This window comes from Bos indicus, chromosome 21, assembly GCF_029378745.1.
Source record: "Bos indicus isolate NIAB-ARS_2022 breed Sahiwal x Tharparkar chromosome 21, NIAB-ARS_B.indTharparkar_mat_pri_1.0, whole genome shotgun sequence".
In the NCBI taxonomy this organism is placed as follows: domain Eukaryota; kingdom Metazoa; phylum Chordata; class Mammalia; order Artiodactyla; family Bovidae; genus Bos; species Bos indicus.
Genome location: NC_091780.1, coordinates 24,254,580 through 24,280,201, shown reverse-complemented (window position 1 = coordinate 24,280,201; position 25,622 = coordinate 24,254,580). Strand labels below are relative to the sequence as shown.

At 41.3% G+C, this 25,622-nt stretch overlaps 1 protein-coding gene across 3 annotated transcripts in view; it reads left to right on the top strand.

Annotated features, from left to right (window-relative positions):
* EFL1 (elongation factor like GTPase 1) overlaps nt 1–25,622 on the top strand; it is a 113,946-nt gene that overhangs the window by 76,648 nt on the left and 11,676 nt on the right. For all 3 annotated transcript variants that reach the window (XM_070775202.1, XM_070775204.1, XM_070775203.1), the window contains exons 16-18: nt 9,338–9,469; nt 11,563–11,710; nt 16,867–17,852. In XM_070775202.1, the coding sequence (XP_070631303.1) occupies nt 9,338–9,469; nt 11,563–11,710; nt 16,867–17,852 (1,266 nt within the window). The remainder of the gene's footprint in view (nt 1–9,337; nt 9,470–11,562; nt 11,711–16,866; nt 17,853–25,622) is intronic.

Here is a 25,622-nt window from a genome sequence, read left to right as displayed (position 1 = left end):
TTCTCAAGAACAGAGTTATGAACTGACACTTGCTATTTTTCTTTAATTTGCTCTACAGTTAACAGAAATGGCTCACAGTTTGAAGTGGCCTCTACAGTTTCAGTGGTCATTCAGTTCTTCTTTTGTTTTCTTCCTTAGGTCATTTCAGTTAGAATCTTTTGTATACTTGTGATGAAGTTGCCATTTCATCCAGAAGTGTCTCTGTCTCCTGTTTTTAATTGGAAATATTTTTAGTTTAAAGCTAGAAGAAATCCAGTTACAGTTTCCCAGTTGTACAAAGTCATCTCTCTCTTTTTTTAAAATCTTGAAACAAATTTCTGTTATTGTTTAAAATTGTACTAGGCGTTTTATTTTCCTTACATTCTAAACATCCTACATTTCCTCCATTTTATTGAAATCTTTGAATTGGAATCACATCTTTGAGGGAGCATCACTTAAAACCATGTGTTACTATACAAAATATAAATTTAGGTCAGTGGGATGGGATTCAAAGCTTATAAATGGATATGATTATAAGCTTGTGCCTTTCAAGAAGTTGTTACAACCTTCATTACAGTTAACTAACTAATGGTATATATAAAAAATTAAATATGCTCTTCATACATACACCAGAAAACCCTAATTAACAAAACTGTTACTAAGACAGCTGCTGATACTACCATGACCATTATAGCCACTACCTCCATTTATGAGTGCTGACTCTGTGCCAGGGACTCTCTTATTCTTTTAACTTACTTGAGGCTCATGGTAACCCTACGAAAGTATCATGTGCCATAAGTATATATGGAAACTAAAACTAGAGAGGGATCAGGTCACTGGCATAAGGTTAGAGCTTTAATTAAATTCAGATCCCTCTGATTCCAAATCGAACATAACAAGAATGCGTGTTGCCTAAGGAAAAAAATTGATGACAGTTGCACGATCTCGGAGAAATGGGCACGAACGGGGTGCCGATGTCTTCATTCCTGCTTTCTGATCCTCACTGCAGCTGTGGGTAATGACTTTGGATTCTCACCTGGGCCTCCACTGTTGCCTTTTCCCCCACTCAGCACTCAGAGTTATCTCAGATACTCCTGAGTGTCAGCTTCCCTGGGAAGTCTGTAACTTCTCAATTTCTCTCCCCACATAAACACACCTTGTATTGTTCCTGTTGTGACACTTACTACATTACATTGTAATTGCTTGTTCATCTGCCTTTGTTCCCCTTCAGATTTTTCCCCCCTATTTTTTGACCGCACATGGCATGGGGATCTTAGTTCCCTGACCAGGGATCATGCCCCCTGCAGTGGAAGCTCAGAGTCTTAACCACTGGACCACCTGGGAAGTCCCCCAGGTTTACCTGTTCATTGAAGAAACTTTATGAAGTGCCCAGTTGTGCCCCTGCCCTTAAAACTAAGTTATTAGAAAAGTAACTGAATATTGAATCAATTTCAGTTCTTTGAAAGCACAACTTTATAAGCTCTGGAGTTTAGACGCCAAATAGAAAAAGCTCAAAAAGATACTAAAAAGAAAAAATAGAAGCAAAATAAACGGGGAAATTGTAGCCTGAAGGAAAAAATGTGGTGGGTTAAAGTGTTTATTACATAAAGAACTAATAAAAATGGTAGGAAAAAATTATGAACCTCAAGAGTTGAGAAATGCTTTGACTAAGTAATCATCTGCTTAGTTTTCCAAGTTAGAAATCTGGATTGCATCCTCGTTTCTCCTTGTCCCTTCTTTCCAATTCCTAAGTAACCACCAAGACGTGACAGCTTACCCTCGCTTCTCTAGTTCATCTATGGTCTTCCACATCCACACCCTTCAGAGTAAAGTCTAAACTCAGGTTGATATGCACATCTCTTGACAATCTGTCTCTGCTTTTGTTCAGCCTCCTGTTTCACTAGCCCCCCAACTGTGTTCTGTGCACCAGGTATTCTGAAACTACTTTGGGTTCCCATCGCATCCCAGCACTTTTGTATTAATATATGCTGGGTTCCTTCCCCATAGTCCTTTACGTATATTTCCGTTCTAATGGAAAATGTCATTTTCAAATATTTTAATTATGTGCATCATCCTTTCTCCCGGGTTAGCATCAGTAGATTCTTTATCATGACATCACATGCCAAGAGACAACCAGAAGACTGTTTTATACTGGCTGCCCTTTCATTCACCCTGAGATAGACCATTCGGCACCATTCAGGTACTCTGTGTTGCCTCCAGGTCTAAGATGAAATTTCTTCCCCTGTTGAATCCTAGACCCTTCCAACCATGTTAATTCCCTTGGTGACGGCCAGCTCTACCAAGTGATACTGTTTCACAGGAATGGTGGTTGGGGGCATAAATGAAAGTGGTCCTGATGCACAAATTGAAGCTCCACAGTGAACCCTAATTATAGCTCCCTTAACCTGGTTCAGGACCCTGACGCCAAGTTTCCACCTGTTCTCAAGTATAGACAAAGACAGCAAGCCTACACAGTGCTTTAAATAAAAACAAAAAAAAGGTTTTGGTTCTTAAGGTGTTACATTTTCCATTTATTGTAGTCTCTATGTTGAGAAAAAGGCCCCAGATTCTGATGAAACTTTCTTAAAAACTGTTATTAGCTGGTTATGAGCTCCATCTGTCCCTAGGAGAAGAAAAAAAAATCCTGACACAGTGATGTCATTTTGCGAGAGTTTTCCCTTGGGCCTCCTATAACACCAAGAAGCTAAAGGGCAGTTGATTTAAGAAACGTGTTTAGCATAATGGACAGACTTGATAATCCTCTGAAAACGTTAGCAATACTGGTCTGTGCTGGAGATGCTAGGCAAGCAGGCTTGGAAAAGGCCCATTTCTTATTTATTCTATCATAGCTGCCTGCCTGCTGCCTCCATGACAAGGGTTATAAAGCGCATGGACCGCCTGATAGCCTTTGACTCTCAGAGAGTAGAATCCGAGTTTGATGGGAAAGGTGCAGAATAAAGACACGAATGAGAGGCAGAGGATGTGGGCTTCCTTGGTGTTCAAAGACAGAAGGACCAGAACAAAGGTTTTCTGGGTTCTCAACAACTGCTCGGCGAACCTGTACTTTAGAAAAGACATTTTTTGTGTGTGATAGTTGTCTAACCCTCGTGTGTCTTCTAAAGCAGTGTTTATTCCTGTCACAGGCCTGAGGCTCTATAGATGTCCACGGTACATACCTTGGATTTACTGTGAAGATTTAAAGGAATCCATTAACTTGGGCTTATTAAACAATTTAAGAGAAACAGGCTGGTGGTTCTGGGTGAAGTGATGTTAAAGTTGGCCTGAAATAAAACTTTGGAGATTAGGTGACCATATTCTGTCCAGAGCCCTAACATGTTTTACCACAAAGTTTTTTTTTTTTTTTTCGATTCCAATAATATTTTTATACCGGCAATGAAAGAGCACTTTACACATCTAAACTTTGCTAAAGATAGTAATGCCGTCCTCTGTCCAGACAGCTCACAGTCTCGTCCCCACGAAGCGGCGTTAGAACTCAGTAGTGACTTCACCATGTTCCTGCTGCCAGTGTGACCTCATTTTCGACTGATTCAACCTGTGCAGCAGGGGGTCGTTAAAGGAAAACAGTTGTCGACAAAAGGCCCACCGGTCTCTCCAGCCCCACACAGTATTTTCAGTCTCACATCATAAAAGCTGTGCCCCTTTATGTTGCTTGTTTATGGAATACTTTTTAAACAATTTGTATACAGATATTAAAGGTTACTTTCCATTTACAGTTGTTACAACGTATTGACGCTACTCCCCGTATGGTATAATACATCCTATGCCTATTGTACACGCAGTACTTTTGTGCCTGTCCTCCCCCTCCTCTGCATTGCCCTCGTCCCTCCCCACTGGGAGCCACTAGTTTGTTCTCCATATCTGGGAGTCTGCTTCTTTGTTGTCCTTTTTAGATTCCAAGAATAAGTGATATCATACAGTATTTGTCTTTCTCTGACTTATTTCAGTTAGCATAATGCCCTCCGAGTGCTTCCTTGTTGCTGCAAATGGCAATATTTTCATTCTTTTTATGGCTTAGTAGTATTCCATTATATACATACAGTCTTTATCCATTCATAGCCAAGATATGCTTCCAAATCTTGGCTACTGTAAATAACATATTTACTTTTTATTTGAAATATCTTTTTGCGTATCATCATATGCGAATGATATGACCAATAAGGGGTTAATATCGAACATATATAAACAGCTAGTATAACTCAACATAAAAATCAATGTGACTAAAAACATGGGCCAGAGAATTAAATAGATATTTTTCCAAAGGGGAAACAGATGGCCAACAGACCCTTGAAAAGATGCTCAGCATCGCTAATTATCAAAGAAGCGCAAATCAGAAGCATGATGAGACACCAGCTCACACCTGTCAGAATGGCCATCATCAAAAACAACACAGATAACAAATGTTGGTGAGGATGTGGAGAAAAGGGAACCCTTCTACACTGTTGGTGTGAACGGGAATTGGTACAGCCACTGGACAGCAGTGTAGGAGTTTCTCAAAAACTAAAAATGGAATCATTTGTAACAGGAAACAGAGACAGTCTGGAAAAAAATTTTGGTCTGACGGTGTTTGCAAAAATGCTGATTTTTTATTAAGAAGCATTTGAAGGGTATGGTATGCACTCTTGTAAGGGCCAGTGTGCCCAGTGGGAGAACTCGGTGTTGACTCGGGTGTCACCCCAGTCTGTGAGCTAGAGTTTATGAGTGCATGCTCAGTCGTGTCTGATTCTTTACGATCCCATGGACTGTAACCCGATTGGCTCCTCTGTCCATAGGCTTTCCCAGACAAGAGTACTGGATTGGGTTACCACTTCCTCATCCAGGGGATCTTCCCAACCCAGGGATTGAACTGGTGTCTCTTGCATCTCCTGCATTGGCAAGCAGATTGTTTACCACTGAGCTACCTGGAAGGCCCAAGCTAGAGTTCACTCTCCCAAAATAGCTAATATTCCTTGTTATCTAGAGAAGAATTAGGACCAGCAAGGACTCGGATCCTTCATCTACAGTCAGACAAAAGTTACTGGCGTTTGTATGAAAACAAGCTAGAATTCTTGCTGTTCAGTAAATTCTGTTTGCTCCGTATTCCTCAGCCTGTTTTTTTTTTTTTTTTTCTTTTCTTTAAATCATACGCTTTTTTAGAAATATGCATGGGAAAAACTTTGCATCCTCTTTAATCCTTGAAACAAATTCATGCAGTGCTAATTTTACATATTTTTTTTCTGGCCTATCACTTCTCCTGTTTCAAAAATTCTAAAATAATTCCCTGAAGGGAACATGTCCTTCAGCCCTGATCTCAGTTGAAAAATGCTTGAGCAGGTGTACTGTATGTGAAGGGATCATTCCTCCTTAACTGATTCAGTTGTGATTTAAACAAGTGAAGTGAAAATTCCATGATTTAAATAGGGAAAAAAAAAAGGCAGAGAATTATATGGAAATGTTGTTGTTGTTCAGTCACTAAGTCATGTCCAACTCTTTGTGACCCCATGAACTACAGCATGTCAGGCATCCCAGAGTTCGCTCAAATTCATGTCCATTGAGTCAGTGATGCTATATGGAGATTATAACAGTGTAAATTATGTGTGCCAATAGAGGAAGGACTAAAAAGGAAATATATCAAATGAATATAGTGACAATATTAGAAAGGTATTACATGGGGATATGGTGGTTTGTTTTATTTTTTTCAATTTTTGTTTATTTATTTATTTGGCTGCACTGGGTCTTAGTTGTGGCATGTGCGATCTTTAGTTTTGTCATGCAAATTCTTAGTTGCAGCTTGTGGGATCTAGTTCCCTGACCAGGGATCGAACCCCGACTCCCTGCAATGAGAGCAAAGAGTATTAGGCACTGGACCACCAGGGAAGTTCCGGTGTTTTTTTTGTTTTGTTTTGTATCTGAATTTGTATGCAGGTCAAGAAGCAACAGTTAGAACTGGACATGGAACAACAGACTGGTTCCAAATAGGAAAAGGAGTTCGTCAAGGCTGTATATTGTCACCCTGTTTATTTAACTTATATGCAGAGTACATCATGAGAAACGCTGGACTGGAAGAAACACAAGCTGGAATCAAGATTGCCGGGAGAAATATCAATAACCTCAGATACGCAGATGACACCACCCTTATGGCAGAAAGTGAAGAGGAACTAAAAAGCCTCTTGATAAAAGTGAAAGTGGAGAGTGAAAAAGTTGGCTTAAAGCTCAACATTCAGAAAACGAAGATCATGGCATCCAGTTCCACCACTTCATGGGAAATAGATGGGGAAACAGTGGAAACAGTGTCAGACTTTATTTTTCTGGGCTCCAAAATCACTGCAGATGGTGACTGCAGCCATGAAATTAAAAGACGCTTACTCCTTGGAAGGAAAGTTATGACCAACCTAGATAGCATATTCAGAAGCAGAGACATTACTTTGCCAACAAAGGTTCGTCTAGTCAAGGCTATGGTTTTTCCTGTGGTCATGTATGGATGTGAGAGTTGGACTGTGAAGAAGGCTGAGCACCGAAGAATTGATGCTTTTGAACTGTGGTGTTGGAGAAGACTCTTGAGAGTCCCTTGGACTGCAAGGAGGTCCAACCAGTCCTTTCTGAAGGAGATCAGCCCTGGGATTTCTTTGGAAGGAATGATGCTAAAGCTGAAACTCCAGTACCTTGGCCACCTCATGCGAAGAGTTGACTCATTGGAAAAGACTCTGATGCTGGGAGGGGTTGGGGGCAGGAGGAGAAGGGGACAACAGAGGATGAGATGGCTGGATGGCATCGCTGACTCGATGGATGTGAGTCTGAGTGAACTCCGGGAGTTGGTGATGGACAGGGAGGCCTGGCGTGCTGCGATTCATGGGGTCGCAAAGAGTCGGACACGACTGAGCGACTGATCTGATCTGATCTGATCTGACATCATTTTTAAAACAGAAAGCTTGTTTTAAAATGTGTTTTGTATAAATATAAAGTTCTATACTTAATAATTATCTGACAGTGCAACAAGAAATTCTCAAAGTGATTTTTAAATCATTTTATTGTGATTCACCCAAATAACTCCAATGACTGTCATTGGAGCATAATCTTTTCCTTAAAATCTTAATCTTGACTAGGAATATTGACTTTTTGTTTTTCTGTTTCTAGGGGAGTTGCAATCATGTTCACAAATCTGGGCATATCTAAGTAACAAGAACAGCAAAAATGTAAACCAGAAGGTTTTAAAGAGACAGTGTTCAGAATATAGTGACCATCTGCAGCCTGCTTCCCTGGTGACACAGAGGAGAGACCAGCATTTATCTTTTCCTTGAAACCATGTGCTATCTGAGCAGGAAGGAAGTGCCTGCTCGCCAGAGGTCAGAGCAGGATGGATGAGGTTTGAGGGGGAGTATTTACTATAAGGTTGTCCTCACCCCCTGTATTCATGGCAGATGTTGTTATTTCTAGTAGACTTGATGGAAACTTGGGCAGGCCCAGGTCTGCCGTGGTACGTAAGAGACATTAACAGTAAGCCATGGCCAGGCATAGATGTCTCTGTGTGCTGGGCCAGGACGCACAGCAGTAAGAAGTGTAGACCTTGACCAAGGAAATGAACCGGCGGCACCTTGGAGACAGAAGTCTGAAGAGGGTCCCCTGCACAGGAAAGTTCTAGCAGTCATGTCATGAGTTAAAGTCAGAGGACCTAATGAGGTTTAGTGTGAGACAGAAAGGGATTAAAAGGGCCTGACAGATAGATGCCTCTGAAACCCAAAGGGTAGTTGGTAAAAGTGGAAGAAGCATGTTTTCTGTGGACCTTTGAGGAATGGAACTCAGAACAGTGTGTAGAGATGGGGGAGACATGTTCCAGCCCAGTGTGAAGAAGGTGTTCCTATAGCTGGAGTGACCCTGTAGTGTAGTGGGGAGAGTGATGCCTGGAGACTTCCAGAAGGGGCAGCTGGAGGGGGCTTTTCACCCGGTGTGATCAGACTCAGAGAGACCTCTGCCACCTTCTGGGCTTGTGTGTCAGAAAGCTCTGCTTCAGTTCCCTCCTCCAGGATGGGTGGTCCATGGTGCGGCACCACAGCACCCTGTACCTTTACATCCATTTGTGAGCCGACAGCAGCAGAGTTGTTTCCTTTCCATACTTGTCTCTAAGCTGGAGATGGAGAAGCAGAATGCTGCTTGAATATCCCTGCCCCTTTCACCTGTCACTTTCTCCTAAAACAGGTGGCCTCTCCTTCCATGCCCTCTTTAACGTTTACCTTATGGACAGGGAGGCCTGGCGTGCTGCGATTCATGGGGTCACAAAGAGTCGGACACGACTGAGCGACTGAACTGAACTGAACTGAAACCAAAAGCATAAAAGTGGCCCTTCTATGTGTTTCTTAAAGTGAAAGTGAAATTTGTTCAGTCGTGTCTGACTCTTTGCTACCCTATGGGTTATACAGTCCGTGGAATTCTACAGGCAAGAATGCTGGAGTGGGTAGCCTTTCCTTTCTCCAGGGGATCGTCCCAACCCAGGGATCGAACCCAGGTCTCCCACATTGCAGGTGGATTCTTTACCAGCTGAGCCAACAAAGGAAGCCCAAGAATACTGGAGTGGGTAGCCTATCCCTCCTCCAGCAGATCTTCCGCGTTGCAGGTGGATTCTCTACCAGCTGAGCTATCAGGGCAGCCCATGTGTTTCTTAATTTGTTCTAAAGTGTTGTCTGCTCTTACTCTGGATGTGAGGTTCAGTATGACCCCTTCATCTCACTTTTGGAGGCATTCTCTCTGTTCCTGTCTGTTCAAAGACAAATATGTATCCTTTAGAGCAGGGGTCCCCAACCTTTTTGGCACCAGGGACCAGTGTCATGGAAGACAGTTTTTTCACAGACTGGGGTGTGGGGATGATTTCAGGATGATTCAAGTACATTATATTTATTGTGCACTTTATTTCTAGTCTGCTGCCACCAGCCGATCTGATAGGAGATCCCAGTATGCAGCCCAGAGCATGGAAACCCCTTCTCTAGAAGCTTATGCAACTCCCAGCTGGGAGCCTGAAGTGGATCAGAGCAGGAGAGGGATGAGGTGTGGGGTAGCTGATACTCTGGTCTGAAAGTCTCTAAAATTCTGTTTACCCGCATGCAAGTCAATTTGGCAAAAGAGATTATTTCAGTAGAGACTCATCTTCATCAAATTAATGTATTTAAAAATTTTAGAGTTCCAATTTAAAAAGTAATTGATGTCTTCAGACATACGTATCTGGACAGGATCACTGCTGTGGTCACGTTTTAGCCTGATTTCTTAAGTGTTTTTTATCTGTGACATATATACTGGGTTGACGTTATTTTTCTAACATAAATTCAGAATTTGTCTTCTTTTGTTGACTCCATGGGTCTTTTCCTCCCCGCAGGAATTGGAGGCCTTCAGGACTTTGTGCTGAAGTCGGCCACACTGTGTACCTCACCATCCTGCCCGCCATTCATACCTCTCAACTTCGAAGCCACCCCTATTGTGAGGGTTGCTATTGAACCGAAACACCCAAGTAAGATGGCCTCGTTTTTAAAAGCATGTGATGTTCATTACGTTTTTTAAATACATGCATTTAATGCTTGGTTTCTCCTGGTTTTTTTCAGTAGTAGACTGTCAGTTTTCCTGGAGGTACATAACAGGGGTATATAACTCACAGAGCCATAAGACCATATAGACCACCACCATTTCCAGGGGAATCTAACCTCTCTCTTAGGAATCTGGCATCTTTAGGCACCTTTGCTATCCAGGGAGACTTTATCTTCTTTTTTATGGCAGAAACGGCGTCATCTCTGCATCCCCCAGAACCCTGTCACAGGGTCATGTCTCAGCAGAGCTCATGTTTTATGTGACTGGTTCTTTAGAATCTTATGCAAGACTGCTTGATTGAGAATTCACATCTGCTCCCCTGTGGGTGTGCTAGATCATCTGGCATTCCCTTTGTGTTTGGAAAGCACTCCCTGCCCCTTTCTGTCTGGCTGTGTGATAGCCACACACACCAGGCCCTATAGGATTAATAACTAATACTTAGTCTTCGGTTCCTACCATGTGCCTGGCCAATCCTCACTGACTCTTGTACTTTACTTCCTGTGACTGTCACTCACCCCCTGTTCCCCGTGACTCTGCTGCCAGCGTTCAGGGGTAGCCAGTGAAGTGTCTTCCAGACTGCTCTAGGGGAACCAGAGAGCAAACGTGTGATTTGCTCACAAACACAGATTTCTGTTGACGTGTGTAGTAGCTCACTGCCCCTGTATCTGTATATCCCCTCTCTCCTCAGAGCTGGGCCCTCAGAAAGCTTGTCTCTGCCCCAGGTTCTGAGACATATCCTAGCTACTGAGGATCCCAGAGACCCTTAACAGATAAGTATGATGGTACAGGGAAACCCAAATGAACTTTTTGGCCAGCCCAATCACTTGTGATTGTGGTTTATAATTCTGTTAGTTACCTAGGACTGCCTAACATGTTACTCCAAAATTTGGTGACTTGAGAGAACAGTAACTACTCCTATTATTCTTGGCGATTCTTCTGGTCAAGAGTTCTGGAAGGGTTCAGTTAGGGGGCCTTATGCAGTTGTAGTTGTGTGTAACCACAGGCCGCAGCCATCTGAAGGTGTACCTGGACTTGCAAGGTGGTTCACTCACAGGGTCTCACAAGTCGGTGCTCACTGGGGACCTGGGTTCCTCCACAGGGACCTCTCCTCACAGCTGCTTGGTGATCCTGGAGTGCAGTGTGGTGACTGGCTTTCACCAGGAGTCCAGGACACTAAAGCAGAAGCCTTCTGTGATCTGCCTTAGGAGTCACATTCCAGACTGCAGTGTTGTATTGATCCGACGGGCCAGCTCGGTTCCCTGTGGGAGAGGACTGCGCTGGGTGTGACTAGCAGAAGACGAGGGTGACTTGGGGCCATCTTAGAGTCTGCCTTCCACAATGAGGCTTCATTATTTTTTAAAACCTTACCATAACACTTTGTAAGATAGCTGCACAGATCTGTTTCTAGGCTCCATTTATTGTAGCCCTTAATATTAGTGACTGTTATTACTGAAAAATGCACCTCACAAAGTTACACACAGTCCAATGGAAGACATGCGTTATTGGCTTTACTAAGTCATGATACCAGTTTTTACAGGGCCACTTACCAGTTATACAGATTTTGATGAAATGAAGGTGGTGATTTTTTTTTCTGACTTCAGTTTTTCTCATACTAATTAGAATACTGATTTTATAGTTTTATAGGTACTATATGGAAAGAGTTCTGTTACATTTCTACGTATATATACATTTGTAATATATTTTGGTGATTTACAAGTAATAATGGTAATTTATATCTGCTGAGAGTTTGAAGAAGTGGTATGGATCAGCTTTGGGAGCCTTGATGATAAGTTTGTGACATGTGTCTCATGTTAGCTGTCTGTACAAATAAATTATTAGAAGATAGTTTTCTTCACATTGCTGTATTATTTGGAAAAACAGAGTAAACCATTGTTGTAAAAGTTCATCACATTATGCTTTTCCCTTCAGAATTTGTCATGAGTTTTCCCATGGATGCTGTCTTTAGATTATGTCAGTCCATACCTTGTATTTAATCAGTATTTCATTTTGTTAATCTAGGTGAAATGCCTCAACTCGTCAAAGGAATGAAGCTGTTAAACCAAGCTGATCCTTGTGTCCAGGTTTTCATTCAGGAAACAGGAGAGCACGTTTTAGTCACAGCAGGGGAAGTCCACCTTCAGCGCTGCCTGGATGACTTGAAAGAAAGGTTAGGTGGTGACCGAGATGGAGCCCCAATCGGTGGGGTGTCTTAGTGTTTGCTAAGCCCCTTGAACGTATACTGTTGTTTGCTGTTGGAGAAAAATTGAGTGCCCTCAACTTAAACATGAATTGTTATTGTGTTATTGGACCATAGATATACTTTTACTAATAGTATTCACTGCTCTGCTTGCATGATTTTGCATTTTTAGTGTAAGTCATAAAATATTTTCATAAATACGTATTTAAGCATATACACACACAGCATGTCAGGGCAACAAAACAAAATCATATTTTGTGAACTTAGACTGTAGTTAAGATAGACTTCCTTATTGATGTCATCTCTGCAGTAGAGACCTTCAGTAAATCTGCATATTTTTCTATCATAGTGATATGTAAGTGTCATAAAATAGGCATAACTATTCCCAAATAACTTTTTGTGAGTTGTGTTTTTCCTCTTGATTCCAAAGGTAATATATGTTTATTACAGCAATTAGGAAAATACAGAAGAATAGAAAGAATCATTCAGTTACCATGCAGAGATAATTATGACCATTACATTTGGGTTGATAAATCCCTAGTCTGTTCTATGCATACTCAAATATCTACAGATATCTATATATACAGCTCTGATTATTTGGTTCAGATAAACTGCTAACTGCTAACAACTGCTAACTGCTAACAACTGCTAACTCAGAAGGTAGCATATTATATTGCTGGCATATTTTTTAGGCTTATGATCCATATTATCCTTAAAGTCTGTACCAATTTACACTGTAACTAGCAAAATGTACTTGGAAGTGTTCCTTTTCCCAAACTTTTGGCAGCCCTGTATATCATAATTTTTTATATTTTCATCAGTCTGGAAGACAAATGTTTGTTCATTGTTAATATACACTTTCTGTGCTTAGTTATGATACTGAAACATTTTTTAATGTATTTATTGATCATTTGTTTTTCTTTGATGAATGGCCCTATAGTGGCCTTCTTTCCTTTTGTTTTTCAATTTTCTGGGACTTTAATAACCATAATCATTATAGTTAAATAATAATTGTAAGTAATCAACATAATTACCTACTAAATATTACATACCAGTCACTGTTAAAGTCTGCATGTCTCATTTAATTCTTAAAGCAACCTAGTAAAATTGGTGGTGGTGGTACTAGTAGTAGTAGTAGTAGGTACTATTGTAGTTCTGCTTTACTACTACTAATAATACAGCAGAATAAGAGGAGCTGCTTCTGCAGCACCACCTACTTGGGGTTTATATTCTGTATCTCTCTCTCTTTCTCTCTCTCTCTCTCTCTGTATGTGTGTGTGTGTGATTTTATTTATATACTTAGTTTTGGCTGTGCTGGGTCTTCTTTGCTGTGCTCGGGCTTTCTCTAGTTGTGGCATCAGGGGCTCCTCTCTAGTTACGGCGCTCGGGTTTCTCATTGCCGTAGCTTCTCTTGTTGCAGAGCACAGGCTGTAGGTTGCCTGGGCTCAGTAGTTGTGGCGGACAGGCTTAGTTGCCGCAGGGGTTTAGTTCCCCAACCAGGGATCAAACCAGTGTCCCCTGCATTAGCAGGTAGATTCTTAACCACTGAACCACCAGGAAAGTCCTGCAGAGGGTTTATTTTATTCTATTTTTTAAATAATATTAAAATGTTATTTTTTGGAGTTTTTGAACTATTTTCTTTCTTTTTGCTACCAAATTAAAACCCAGTGTTAAGTAACCTTACATTTCTCAGGTCATTAACTTGCCTTTAAAAATAACACTTTTTGGTAATTAGAATTCTGCTTCAAGTCAGCAATTACTTGGTGTTATCTCCTGAGGTAGAAGATAGTTATTTCCCATAGCTTGGCAGATCCACTCTCGTTTCTATTCTATCTATATGTAACACACAGTGGACAGATGTGTCAAGAATATTCATAGCTTGATGTATGGCAGAAATGAAACCAATATTGTAAAGCAATTATCCTTCAATTAAAAAATAAATAAATTTTTGAAAGAATATTCATAGCAATAAAAATTTTAATAGGCAAAAGCTGAAAAAAAACTTGAAATGGAGTTTTTTTGGAAAAAAAATTATGGAATTTTATATAATAATCTCAAGCTAACTATGCAGACATGGATGAATCTCATAGCATAATGTTGAGCAGAAGACAATTGAAAAAAATAAGTTTGATTCTATTTACATGAAGTCCAAGAAGCAGGCCAAACGGAACGTATGTAGTATAGGGGTTACATGTTTAGGTGATAAAAGATAATTTAAATGGATTACAGTGAAAATCAAGATAGTGGTCACATTTGTGGGGTTGGGAGAACACATGAGGGGGCCTTCTGAGGGTTAATAATGTTTCTAACTTGAGTAGTGGTTTACATGAGTGTTCACATTGTGACAAGTCATAGATCAGTGGAGTTAGTTTTGCTCTGTGTACTATTCGATATGACTGTTAAAGTTTGCAGTTATACTTAGAATAAGAACGTATAGAAAATTCTAAAGGTTGTTTTTTTTAAGACAGAACCTGCCTTCTAATATATAAGCCCTTTTGACTTTGACACACATGTTCAGGAATGCATTAGTACAGGTGTGGGAGACAAGGGGGCTACCTGTGGTCTTTTGGCCAGCAAAACTGTCAGAGTTCTCGCCATCCACCTCTCAAGGCAGTAATGCTCAGATATGGCAGGAAGCCATGGAAGATTACTAATGTAGTCTCAGCCTCTGGCACTTGTTTTGAAACATTCACATGCTCTGCACTGCCAGGGTTTAAAGAACCTTTAGCTCTGAGACACTTTGTAGGTATGACAACCATACACACACCAACCTTTCCATGATGTGGAGTGATTCTAATTAATCTTACAAGTGATGACTGTGGGAGAATTCTTGGAAACCTTAGAAATTAGAAGGACTAATGAGACTTTCAGCCCTTTGGACCGTATAATACAAGGGAAATGGTTGTGTCATAGATGGACTCACTCACAGTTTCAGTAGCTGTGCAATCTGTTTTCTTGAGTGTTCTCAGTATATGAACTTATTTTCTCTAAATAATGATAATTTTAAAAACATTTTCCTATTTCTAAAATTTCTGAGTGCTTTTCTTTTTGAAAAACAAGGAATGGATATTAAATTTTACTGAATGCCATTTAGCATTTGTAAAGATGGTTGAATAGATTATTAGATCCTTTTAATGTGATATTTTTGCAGATGTCCTAATACAAATCAATTTGTATAACCTATAATAAAAACTACTTAGTATTGTAGTGAATTACTCCTTTAGTATGCTGTTTAATTGGATTTTTCGGGATAGCATAATGGCTAAACACATTGATTCTGAGGTCAGAACTAGACTAGAAACCCAGCTTACTTGTTCTTAACTTTGGAGAAATTATTTGATCTTTCTTACTTGGTTTTCTCCTCTACCAAATGAGTATAGTAATACACCTACTAAGTAACACATGTAAACCATGTACCACAGCGCCTCGTACATAATAAGTGATTAGTGGGAAGAACACACACACACACACATATATATACACATCTTTTTTCATTGTTATTTTATCTTAAATTTTACATCTCAGGCTACAGGTTCTTTAAACCCTGGCAGCGCAGAGCTTGTGAATGTTTCAAAACAAGTGCCGGTTCTTAGGTAAGATTGTGTCTGCCACCTTCATCCAGTGTCAGAGTAGTAATAAAGTGTCAGGTAGATACCCATCTTGTTGTATATTTTGCAACAATATATATAGCATTGGAATAAACTAATCCTTGAAAGTAAACATACTGGCAACAAAATCTTCCTTGAAGGGAATATTTTTTCAGAACATTTTAATTTTCTTCCACATTTTATGATCTCTTTGGGTTCTGTATTCTAAAACCACTTGTGGTAACATGATTTTTAGAAAACCATTTATTGAATTTTCAAATTTATCAAAAAGTATAAAATCAGATAAACCAAATACCTGTCCTATACCCACAAAATGTAGAAAGCAAAAACAAACCTAGAATCAAAAGTAAACATTTTAAAACGTTTTACTTTCAGTGTTTAATTTCCTTATTGAATCACAGTTCCCAGGGAAAAAGCGTTATTCCAGAATCCAGAGGTATCTTATAGTATATATGTGTACATACATATGCGCTTATGCATGTACATATATATGTACATTTATACATATATCCATCCACATTGCCAATGGTAGACCAGACCAAAGCCTTAGTATTACCTGGGAATGAGGTAGACAGAAAATAAGAGAAAAAGAAAGGTTGCCTGGTTTTATCGTCATCACTCAAACCGTGCCAGTTTCCAGAATCTGCCCTTGGTGAACTTACAGCTCATCTGAAAGAAAGTGCAGTGTGAAACTAAACTTGATGGCATGTGAGAAAAGCGGCTTTCCGAACCTGATGCCACACTGAGGGTCAAGACTCCTATGGTCCAATACAGTGGCCAGATATTAAAGTTGGATAAGATTGAAAATTCAGTCCCTCCGTCACACTAGCCACATTTCAGATGTTCAGCAGCCATGTGTGGCTATTTAAATGTAATTAAAATGAAATAAAAATAAAACTTGATTTCCCTAGTTATACTAGCTGCATTTCAAGGGCTCGGTAATCACAGTACAGGTATGGAACATTCGCATCATTGCAGAAGCTCTTTAGGAGAGAGCCGCTCTAAACAAGCTCCTTGACCTTTTTGGCCTCACCATGAGCCTCATCAAAGCCAAGTACACTGTCAGGATTGGAGAGGATATCCTGATGTTCTGTGAATTTTTTTTTTCCTCTCTATTATTAAGTTTTCATCATTGAGCTTTCCTTATCCAGATTCTTCAACTGGCAAATATTATTTTAAAGAATTAATATGTCAATCTTATTAAAACATTTATTCTCCACTCAAAACAGTTTTATCTAAATACATGATTTATTTGTTTTGAGAATGAGTGAACAAAGCAGTGAGATTCTGGTATATGCAAGGAACTCCCTGAAGATTTCTTCCCACTACAGGTAGTCTTTTCAATCTGAAATGAAAGCGGTTTTTGAATTCTGATAGATTGTAAATCACCAATATTTCCTAGTGAAATAATTTTTATATATCTGCATTTTTGCAGAATATTCATTATGTAATGTTGCTCCATGGGAGTTCTGATGCCATTTTGATGATAACCTTGTGTTATTCCTCTCAACTTTGTAGGTTTGCAAAGATTGAAATCAGTGTATCTGAACCCATCATTCCATTCAGAGAAACAATCACAAAACCCCCGAAAGTTGACATGGTCAATGAAGAAATTGGCAAACAACAGAAAGTTGCGGTCATCCACCAAACAAAGGAGGATCAGAGCAAAATCCCTGAAGGAATCCAGGTTGACTCCGATGGGCTCATCACCATGACGACTCCCAACAAACTTGCCACACTCAGCGTCCGAGCCCTGCCGCTCCCAGAGGAGGTGACTCAGATTCTAGAAGAAAGCAGTGACCTGATTCGTTCTATGGAGCAGTTAACGTCCTCTCTAAACGAGGGCAAAAATAATCCTCAGATGATCCATCAGAAGACCCAAGAGAAAATCTGGGAATTCAAAGGAAAGCTCGAGCACCACCTCACCGGGAGGAAGTGGAGGAACACGGTGGACCAAATCTGGTCATTTGGCCCAAGAAAATGTGGGCCCAACATACTAGTAAATAAAAGTGAGGATTTTCAGAATTCAGTGTGGACAGGCCTCGATGGCAAAGCTTCAAAAGAAGCCAGTCGGTACCGAGACCTGGGCAACAGCATTGTGAGCGGCTTCCAGCTAGCCACCCTCTCTGGCCCCATGTGCGAGGAGCCACTCATGGGTGTGTGTTTTGTCCTGGAAAAATGGGACCTGAGCAAGTTTGAAGAACAGACAGCAAGTAATAAACAGAATCAAGAACCGGGTGATCTGGCGAAGGAGAGACAGGGGGAAGGTGACACCCGCTCAGGTGGAGATGAACAGCAGGAGCTGCAAGACTATGGCTCTGAGCCCTTTGAGAAGAGGGCTTCCCAGAGAGGAGAGTCTCCACTCACTGACTGCTACGGGCCCTTTTCAGGACAGCTCATAGCCACCATGAAGGAAGCCTGTCGCTACGCACTGCAAGTGAAGCCACAGCGACTGATGGCAGCGATGTACACATGCGATATCATGGCCACCAGCGATGTTCTCGGTAAGGCGGGAGAGGGAAAGACAGATGCCCTGAGTAGTAGTGACCTCTTGTAGATTAGAAAACCAAACGCATTTAATATGTTTTCACAGAAGCTACATTGTTATCTGATTTATCAAGGAACTAAGATCTTAGCCACCTCCTGTGGGCCATCCTGCATGCATTAGCACACAGCCCCAAACTCAGGCTCTTAGTCCCTCGAGGTAGGCCACGATGGGGTGAGGCAAGAAGGACCCTGGAGAGAATATTGGAGACTCTGCGAGCCAAAGGAAAGGGTAGCTCGCAATTGAGGGGCCCAAGAGGAGCCAATACCATCCTTGTCACAGCTACTGCGTTCTCAGTTTCATCAAGGTGTGGGGCTCCAGCCACGTAGGATTCCTGCATCTTTTACCAACAGGAAAGCCAATTGGACTAGGAAATGGCAACCCACTCCAGCATTCTTGCCTGGAAAATTCTATGTACAGAGGAGCCTGGTGGGCTATAGTCCCTGGGGTCACAAAAAGTCAGACATAACTGAGTGACTGAGCACATGGCACAAGATCTTAGAATAGGATTTCCCAGGTGGCTCAGTGATAAAGAATCCTCTTGTCAATGCAGGAGATGCAGGTTTGATCCCTGGCTTGGGAAGATGCTCTAGAGAAGGAAACAGCATCCTACTCCAGTATTCTTAACCTGGAGAATCCCAGGGACAAAGGAGCCTAGCAGGCTACAGTCCATGGATTCACAAAGATACAGACGTGCCCAAGCGACTAGACAACAGCAAGATCTTGGAAAGCCAGAGGCCTTAAATGTAAAATAAAAATCTTGGGGGCAAGGAAGTGGAAGTTGAACAACTAAGGATATTTTATTCTGCAAAAGTAGAAAGACTCATTTCTGTAATGAAAGATCTGGTAAATGAGGTTTAAACTGCTCATATACCATTACCATTCAAACCTGTGCAGTAGTTTTGCACAAGGGAATCGCCATATCAGTCTGGGTAAGCGAAGTTGTGACAGCTATCAAAGAGTCAGACAACACTCTTGTGCCCCTAACACAAAGGGCCTCTGTGAATTCTGGGTCTCTCCTGAGGAGACTTGAGGACTTTATCCACTACTAACATTATACCAAATGCTGCTCCTGATTTTTCTCTTTGGGAGAAGAATGTTTAAGATCTCTTCAGGAGATGTTGAGCCTAGGACTCAGTATCTATTTTGACTTTTGAAAGATTTGACTTCACTGAGACATATTTTTTTCACCTCTGAAAAAGGAAGGTAATATAACTCATTGGAAGTTGTGGAGAGTAACATGAGAACACAGATACGGGCCCCAGAACCAGGCCTGGCACCCAGTAATTCTCTTACCCCCTGAGATCATGGAGCTGCTTTGCAGTGAGGAGGGCAGATGGAGGATCCTGCACTGGTTGAGCGAGTGGACCAAACTGCTGGATTTTCTCTAGCTTTGAGGTCCTTTGAGTCAGTATGTGCCTACTCTGCATTCCTTTTAGTTTGATTCTTTTGCTAATTAATTGCTAAAAGCATAAATCTAAGTTGTTGCGGTTTTTCTCCTCCCCCAAAAGAAATTTAGACTTGGATCACAGTAAAGTTCCTGTGAAAGGAATTGAGCACCCATAGCAGCATTTCAAAAACGGTTGAGCTAAACAAAGGCACAGAGATTTGGTTACCCTTGGATGGCTTAAAGTCGGTACGTGCCAGGTGTCAGATCTCAATATGGCCTGGAACATGCAGTGTTTCTCAGCCTACCTTGAGTATGGCATCCTGTTAATATCTCACGGTACCCATCGTTGAGTTCAGCGAACACTGGTCTAGACCATTCCCAGATTTTCTTCACATTTCCATTGTTGTTATTGTTGTTCAGTCGATAAGTCATGTCCAGCTCTTTGCGTCCCCATGGACTGCAGCACACCAGGCTCCTCTGTCCTTCGCTGTCTCCTGGAGTTTGCTTAAACTCCTGAGAATCCCAGGGACAGGGAGCCTGGTGGGCTGCCGTCTGTGGGGAACAGAGTCAGCCACAACTGAAGCGACTTAGCAGCAGCAGAAGCAGCATGTCCATTGAGTCGGTGATGCTGTTTAACCATCTCATCTTCTGCTGCCCTCTTCTTTCGCCTTCAGTCTTTACCAGCATCAGGATCTTTTGCAAGGAGCTGACTCTTGACATCAGGTGGCCGCAGTTTTGGAGCTTCAACATCTGTCCTTCCAGTGAATGTTCAGGGTTAATTTCCTTTGGGATTGACTGGTTTGATCTCCTTTCTGTCCAAGGGACTCTCAAGAGTCTTCTCCAGCACCACAGTTCAGAAGCATCAATTCTTTCGCACTCAGCCTTCTTTCAGATCCAACTCTCGCATCCATACATGACTGCTGGAAAAACCATAGCTTTGACTATATGGACTTTGATTGGCAAAGTGATATCTCTGCTTTTTAATATGCTTTCTAGGTTTGTCATTGCTTTTCTTCCAAGGAGCAAGTGTCTTTTAATTTCATGGCTGCAGTCCTTGTCTGCAGTGGTTTTGGAACCCAAGAAAAGAAAATCTGTCACTATTTCCACTTTCTCTCCTTCTATTTGCCATGAAATGATGGGGCCAGATGCCATGATCTTATTTTGTTTTTTTTTTAATGTTGAGTTTTAAGCCAGCTTAATCGTCTTAATTTAAAAGGTAAAGGTAGAATTAGAACCAGATGGTCTTGATTCCTTCAGATCCTTGAAGAAGACTTCAGAGGCCTCCTCCTCTCTCTCCTACCCTGACAGGTACTCTGAATACTTCTGTGGATGAGTAGCTCACAGCCAGTTCTGAGATTAAACAGTTTCTTTCTCATTTTGAGCAAAAAGTCTTGTTTCCTGCCAGCGTCTCGCCTTTCATCCCACCATTGGTCCCTCTCACATGCATAGCACTTCATATGTTTGAGGGGAGCATTTATTTTCTAGTTTTACATCCAGGGGAAAACTCTCCCTATCCTTCAGCTGGTTTTCAGGATATGATTTTTTTTTTTTTTAATCCTTTCATCAATCCAGTTGCTGTCCTTTAGACATACTTTATTTGGTCAGCCTCCCTCTTAAATTAAGCAACCTAAGATACTATCTGACCGGGACCAAACACAGACATGCTGTTACCTCCCACAGGTGGCACAGCGTTCTTTTAATGCAGTCTCAGCAGTTGCATCTTGTCATTAACTTGTGAGGAGTTAGGATCAACTTCATTTCTTTTTTTAATTTTTTGTTGTTGTTGTTCTTCCTATTTTGTTTCCCAAAAAACTTCATTTAAATTTCAGTAACTGAAGTGATGTAGTCCTGCTGCTTCTGCTGCTGCTGCTGCTGCTGCTGCTGCAAAGTTGCTTCAGTCGTGTCCAACTCTGTGCAATCCCATAGATGGACGCAAACCAGGCTCCCCCGTCCCTGGGATTCTCCAGGCAAGAACGCTGGAGTGGGTTTCCATTTCCTTCTCCAATGCATGAAAGTGAAAAGTGAAAGGGAAGTTGCTCAGTCGTGTCCGACTCTTAGCGACCCCATGGACTACAGCCTACCAGGCTCCGCCGCCCATGGGATTTTCCAGGCAATAGTACTGGAGTGGGGTGCCATTGCTCTTTTCGGTAGTCCCACTAGAACCCTTGTATTTACATATGAGTAAACTGTGAAGAAGGCTGAGCGCCGAAGAATTGATGCTTTTGAACTGTGGTGTTGGAGAAGACTCTTGAGAGTCCCTTGGACTGCAAGGAGATCCAACCAGTCCATTCTGAAGGAGATCAGCCCTGGGATTTCTTGGAAGGAATGATGCTAAAGCTGCAACTCCAGTATTTTGGCCACCTCATGTGAAGAGTTGACTCATTGGAAAAGACTCTGATGCTGGGAGGGATTGGGGGCAGGAGGAGAAGGGGATGACAGAGGATGAGATGGCTGGATGGCATCACTGACTCATGGACGTGAGTCTGAGTGAACTCCGGGAGTTGGTGATGGACAGGGAGGCCTGGCGTGCGTGCTGCAATTCATGGGGTCGCAAAGAGTTGGACACGACTGAACAACTGATCTGATCTGATCTGAAACTGGGTCTATGTAATGTTTTTTTCTTAGATTTTGTGTGTGTGTGTGTAAAATAGTAACAAACATTACAACAATAATGAAGGAAGCTTGGCAGTTTTTAAGGCCAAGAAAATTCTCAATTTCTTAACCATAATCTTAACACATTGATTCGTTTTTCAATTTTTTTTTTTTTTAAGCGTCCTGGTGAGAAAGGACGGTCACTAGGCATTGAATCAGGGACTTCCCTGGCACTCCAGGGATTAGGACTCCACGCTTGCACTGCAGGGGGGCGCAGGTTCAATCCCTGGTCAGGCATCTAAGATCCTGCATGCCCCATGATGCAAAACAAGAGAAGTGGTCAATCAGATGTTTTGATGAAGTGAGGTCCTTTCTGTATATAGTATTCCCCTCATTACCGACTTACTAGCCATGTTAGAAGAAGAAATAAGCTTAGATTGATAACAACTTTGTGTTAGAAAGTCCATGTCTTCATTTAACTCATGCTTGTATAAATATATACAAATCTTTATAATGTTCTCTTAAAATTTTGTAAGAAATTAGCATATGATTTTCTAGTCTGTAGTTGATGGAATCCAGTGCCTTTATCCTTAAAAACTTGTTACTTAGTGTGTAGTTTGGCAGCTACCCTGCTATGCATAAGTTCTGAAAAGGACAGATTTCTTGAAGACCACAGGATACATTTCTGGTCTTGGAGACTTGAACTTGTTTGAGAAGGTTCAAGAAGGTTTAAGAAGTTGCTTGTCAACTTCTCAGCTGTCTTGAACTTCAGCATTTCCTCTATGAGGTTTGTTCTACTTGTTCTGGTTTCTTCTCCAGTCTCCTTGTTGGGGAAAATGGAGTTAACGTAGGTACGGAGAACCAGCCTCTGCTACCCCACTGTCCTCTGTTAACATTACACTAGCCTCTCCATGTTGTCAGTGTGTCTCGGCCTTGTTTTGAAAGTCATGGAAAAGACCCTTTTGTTGCTTATAACTGTAATTTTGGTCAGCTCGCCTTATTCTAGTTTTCACCATCTGGGACATACTGTGTCCCTCTCCCCAAGTCTTAGTTGCTGTCTTCCTCTTCTTCTCCCATCTCCTGTGTGTGTCCTCTTAAAACAGGAGTCAGAGGCACAGCAGGTACCTCCTGTGACCTGACAGCTTTATTTTGGATGGGGAGGATTTTTCCTCCTTTTTTTCTCATTGGGATCATTCATAATTGATATTTTCAGACTCCCATTCCTCCCAAAAAGGAGTTTCATCTTAGGGTTTGTTATCCTGAAAACTGTTGTCGTTTTTTTTCTTTTCCTTTGTGTGTTTGAAATGATCTTTCCTGAAGTCCAGGGTCCACGTAGGTCTGTGCCTGCCTGTCTCTCCACTGCACTTCCAGGGTAACGGGAAAACATGTCTCTTCCCCAGATTGCCATCTCTCCTTGCATTATCCATTCGGAGCAGCATTTGACCTTTCTGAGAAGACAGCTTTTTCAGCACAGCAAATGAAGCCAGGCTCAGCTGTTGGCATTTACCAGAAGTCCCCGGCAGACTGTTGAGTCCCTTTGTGGAGTTGGTGCTCTGTGCCCATGTGTTCGTTTGTGTTAGGAGATCACCACCAGGCCCTTGCACGTGCCCCACAGTCCTTGGAGCATCTCTTGTCATCCTGCTCTTTGATCTTCACCTGGCACTTTCCACTTGGCCAGCAGAGTCAGTTCTGACATTTTCTAGGAAGAGATGCTTATCTTAGCCCTCAGGGTTTTTTGCCATCTTCTCCCTTAAAAGCAGAACATGTCTTTGCCTTGCCTTATCCAGGTAAAAATCTCAACTGTCAACATGGAGAAGGGTTAGTACAGTTGACCCTTGAACAGCACGGGGGTTATGGGCACTGACTGACCATGCAGCGGAACATCCGTATGTTACTTTAGAGTTGGCCTTCCCTATGTGTGGATTCAGACGCGGGTTGTGTAGTACTGTAGGATGTGCTTGGGCTTCCCAGGTGGCTCAGTGGTAAAGAATCTGCCTGCCAAAGCAGGAGACGTAAGAGACACGGGTTCGATCCCTGGATTGGGAAGATCCTGGAGAAGGAAATGGCACCCACTCCAGTGTTCTTGCCTGGAGAATCCCATGGACAGAGGAGCCTGGCAGGCTACAGCCCATGGGGTCATAAAGAGTCGGACAGAACTGAGCGACTAAACAGCAACAGCGTAGTATGTACTTAGAAAAACCCATGGATAAGTGGATGTATAAGTGGACCCACACAGTTCAGACCTGTGTTGTTCAAGGGTCCACTGTACACCATTTGTACCACTGTCCCTGGTTGGCCTTCATAACACATTTCTCAGAGACCGACCGACTGTCCTACCCACTGCCTTAAAAAAAGCTGTGTTTAGATTTGATCTGGAATTTGCTTTTTTTTTTTAATTGGTTTGAAGCCTTCTTAAACTAGAGAATTACCTCCTAAACCTGTTTTCTCTTGTTTGGGGGAATACTTTGGTTGTGATAACCGGTTTTTAGTGTCAGAGGTATGTCAGGGTAGTCAGCTCTTGTGTTCTCTTACGTTTTACTTTTTCTTTCTAAATCACCACCTATAACTGGAGAAAGAAATGAGGAGATCTCTATATTCCTGAGACTTTTTGCTTCCTACCTGGATGGTCAGCGATCTTCCAGGAAGACTTCGGCCTGGAGACTGAATCCTCATCTCCCGCATTGCAGGCAGATTCTTTACCCCTGAGCCACCAGGGAAGCCTGCCAGTTGCTTTAACTCTCCAAGAATTGGAAAAAATTGACGAAAGGACGAGTTCGGGCCTTTTTATTTAGTAAGATGAGTTAGTCTCTTAAAACTTTTTTCTACACAGATTGCTGAAATTAGAAATCCTTTTATAAATGTGTAGAATTGCTTATGGTCAAAATGGGAAATATTACAGAAAAAATAATCATCTTAAAATTGTTTTGTCTGGGGAAATAATACCAAGAAAATGACTTTCTTTGCTTGCAAAATCTACTTTCCTAGCAGTATAGTTTTATTAGGATTTTTTTAACCGGTGAAAATTTTTTTAATGGGCTTGAATAGACATCAGAATTGGTTTGTGTTTTTAATTGATCATCATGTAACTAGTAAATTGTCTCTCTTCATATTTCTTCTTCCAGCTGTTTACATCTGTCATTCATGCTTTCATTGTTTTCTATCTTTGGGTGAGAACTTCACATATAAAAGATGACTTTTCTGTTAGATACTATTAGTTTTAATCACATCTACAGTTATTGTAGTTCTGTCTTATTTTAGGGACAAATGCTTATACTGTTATAAATATATGTATTTTAATGTATCAGAAGCCTACTTAGTACTACTGTTTACTTTTATAACCTATTTTTATTTCATAGTTGTAATTCTTTTTATATTTCACCAGCATCTCATAATTCAGTGCAACAAAAATTCATTGAGCTGTATATGCCAATGCTATGTTAAGCATGGTTCCTGCTTTGAGAGATGAGTTAAGGTGACAAGAGCTTGATTTTGTAAAACAAAAAAAAAATTAGTAAAATACAATTAGTATAAATTAGTAAAATACAATTGAATTTAGTGAATAAGTACAAATTTTTGGCGAAATTTTATGAGACATTTGGATAGCAAAATTCAAAACCAAGTAAGTCTTTTGAAAGTGACTGAACTTTGAAATAAGCTTTGACGGATGGAGTAATTTTGTGTTTATCAACTAGATGTTAAATTGTCTGCAGCACCAGAAACTTCTATTGAACTTAAATGCCTTTCTAG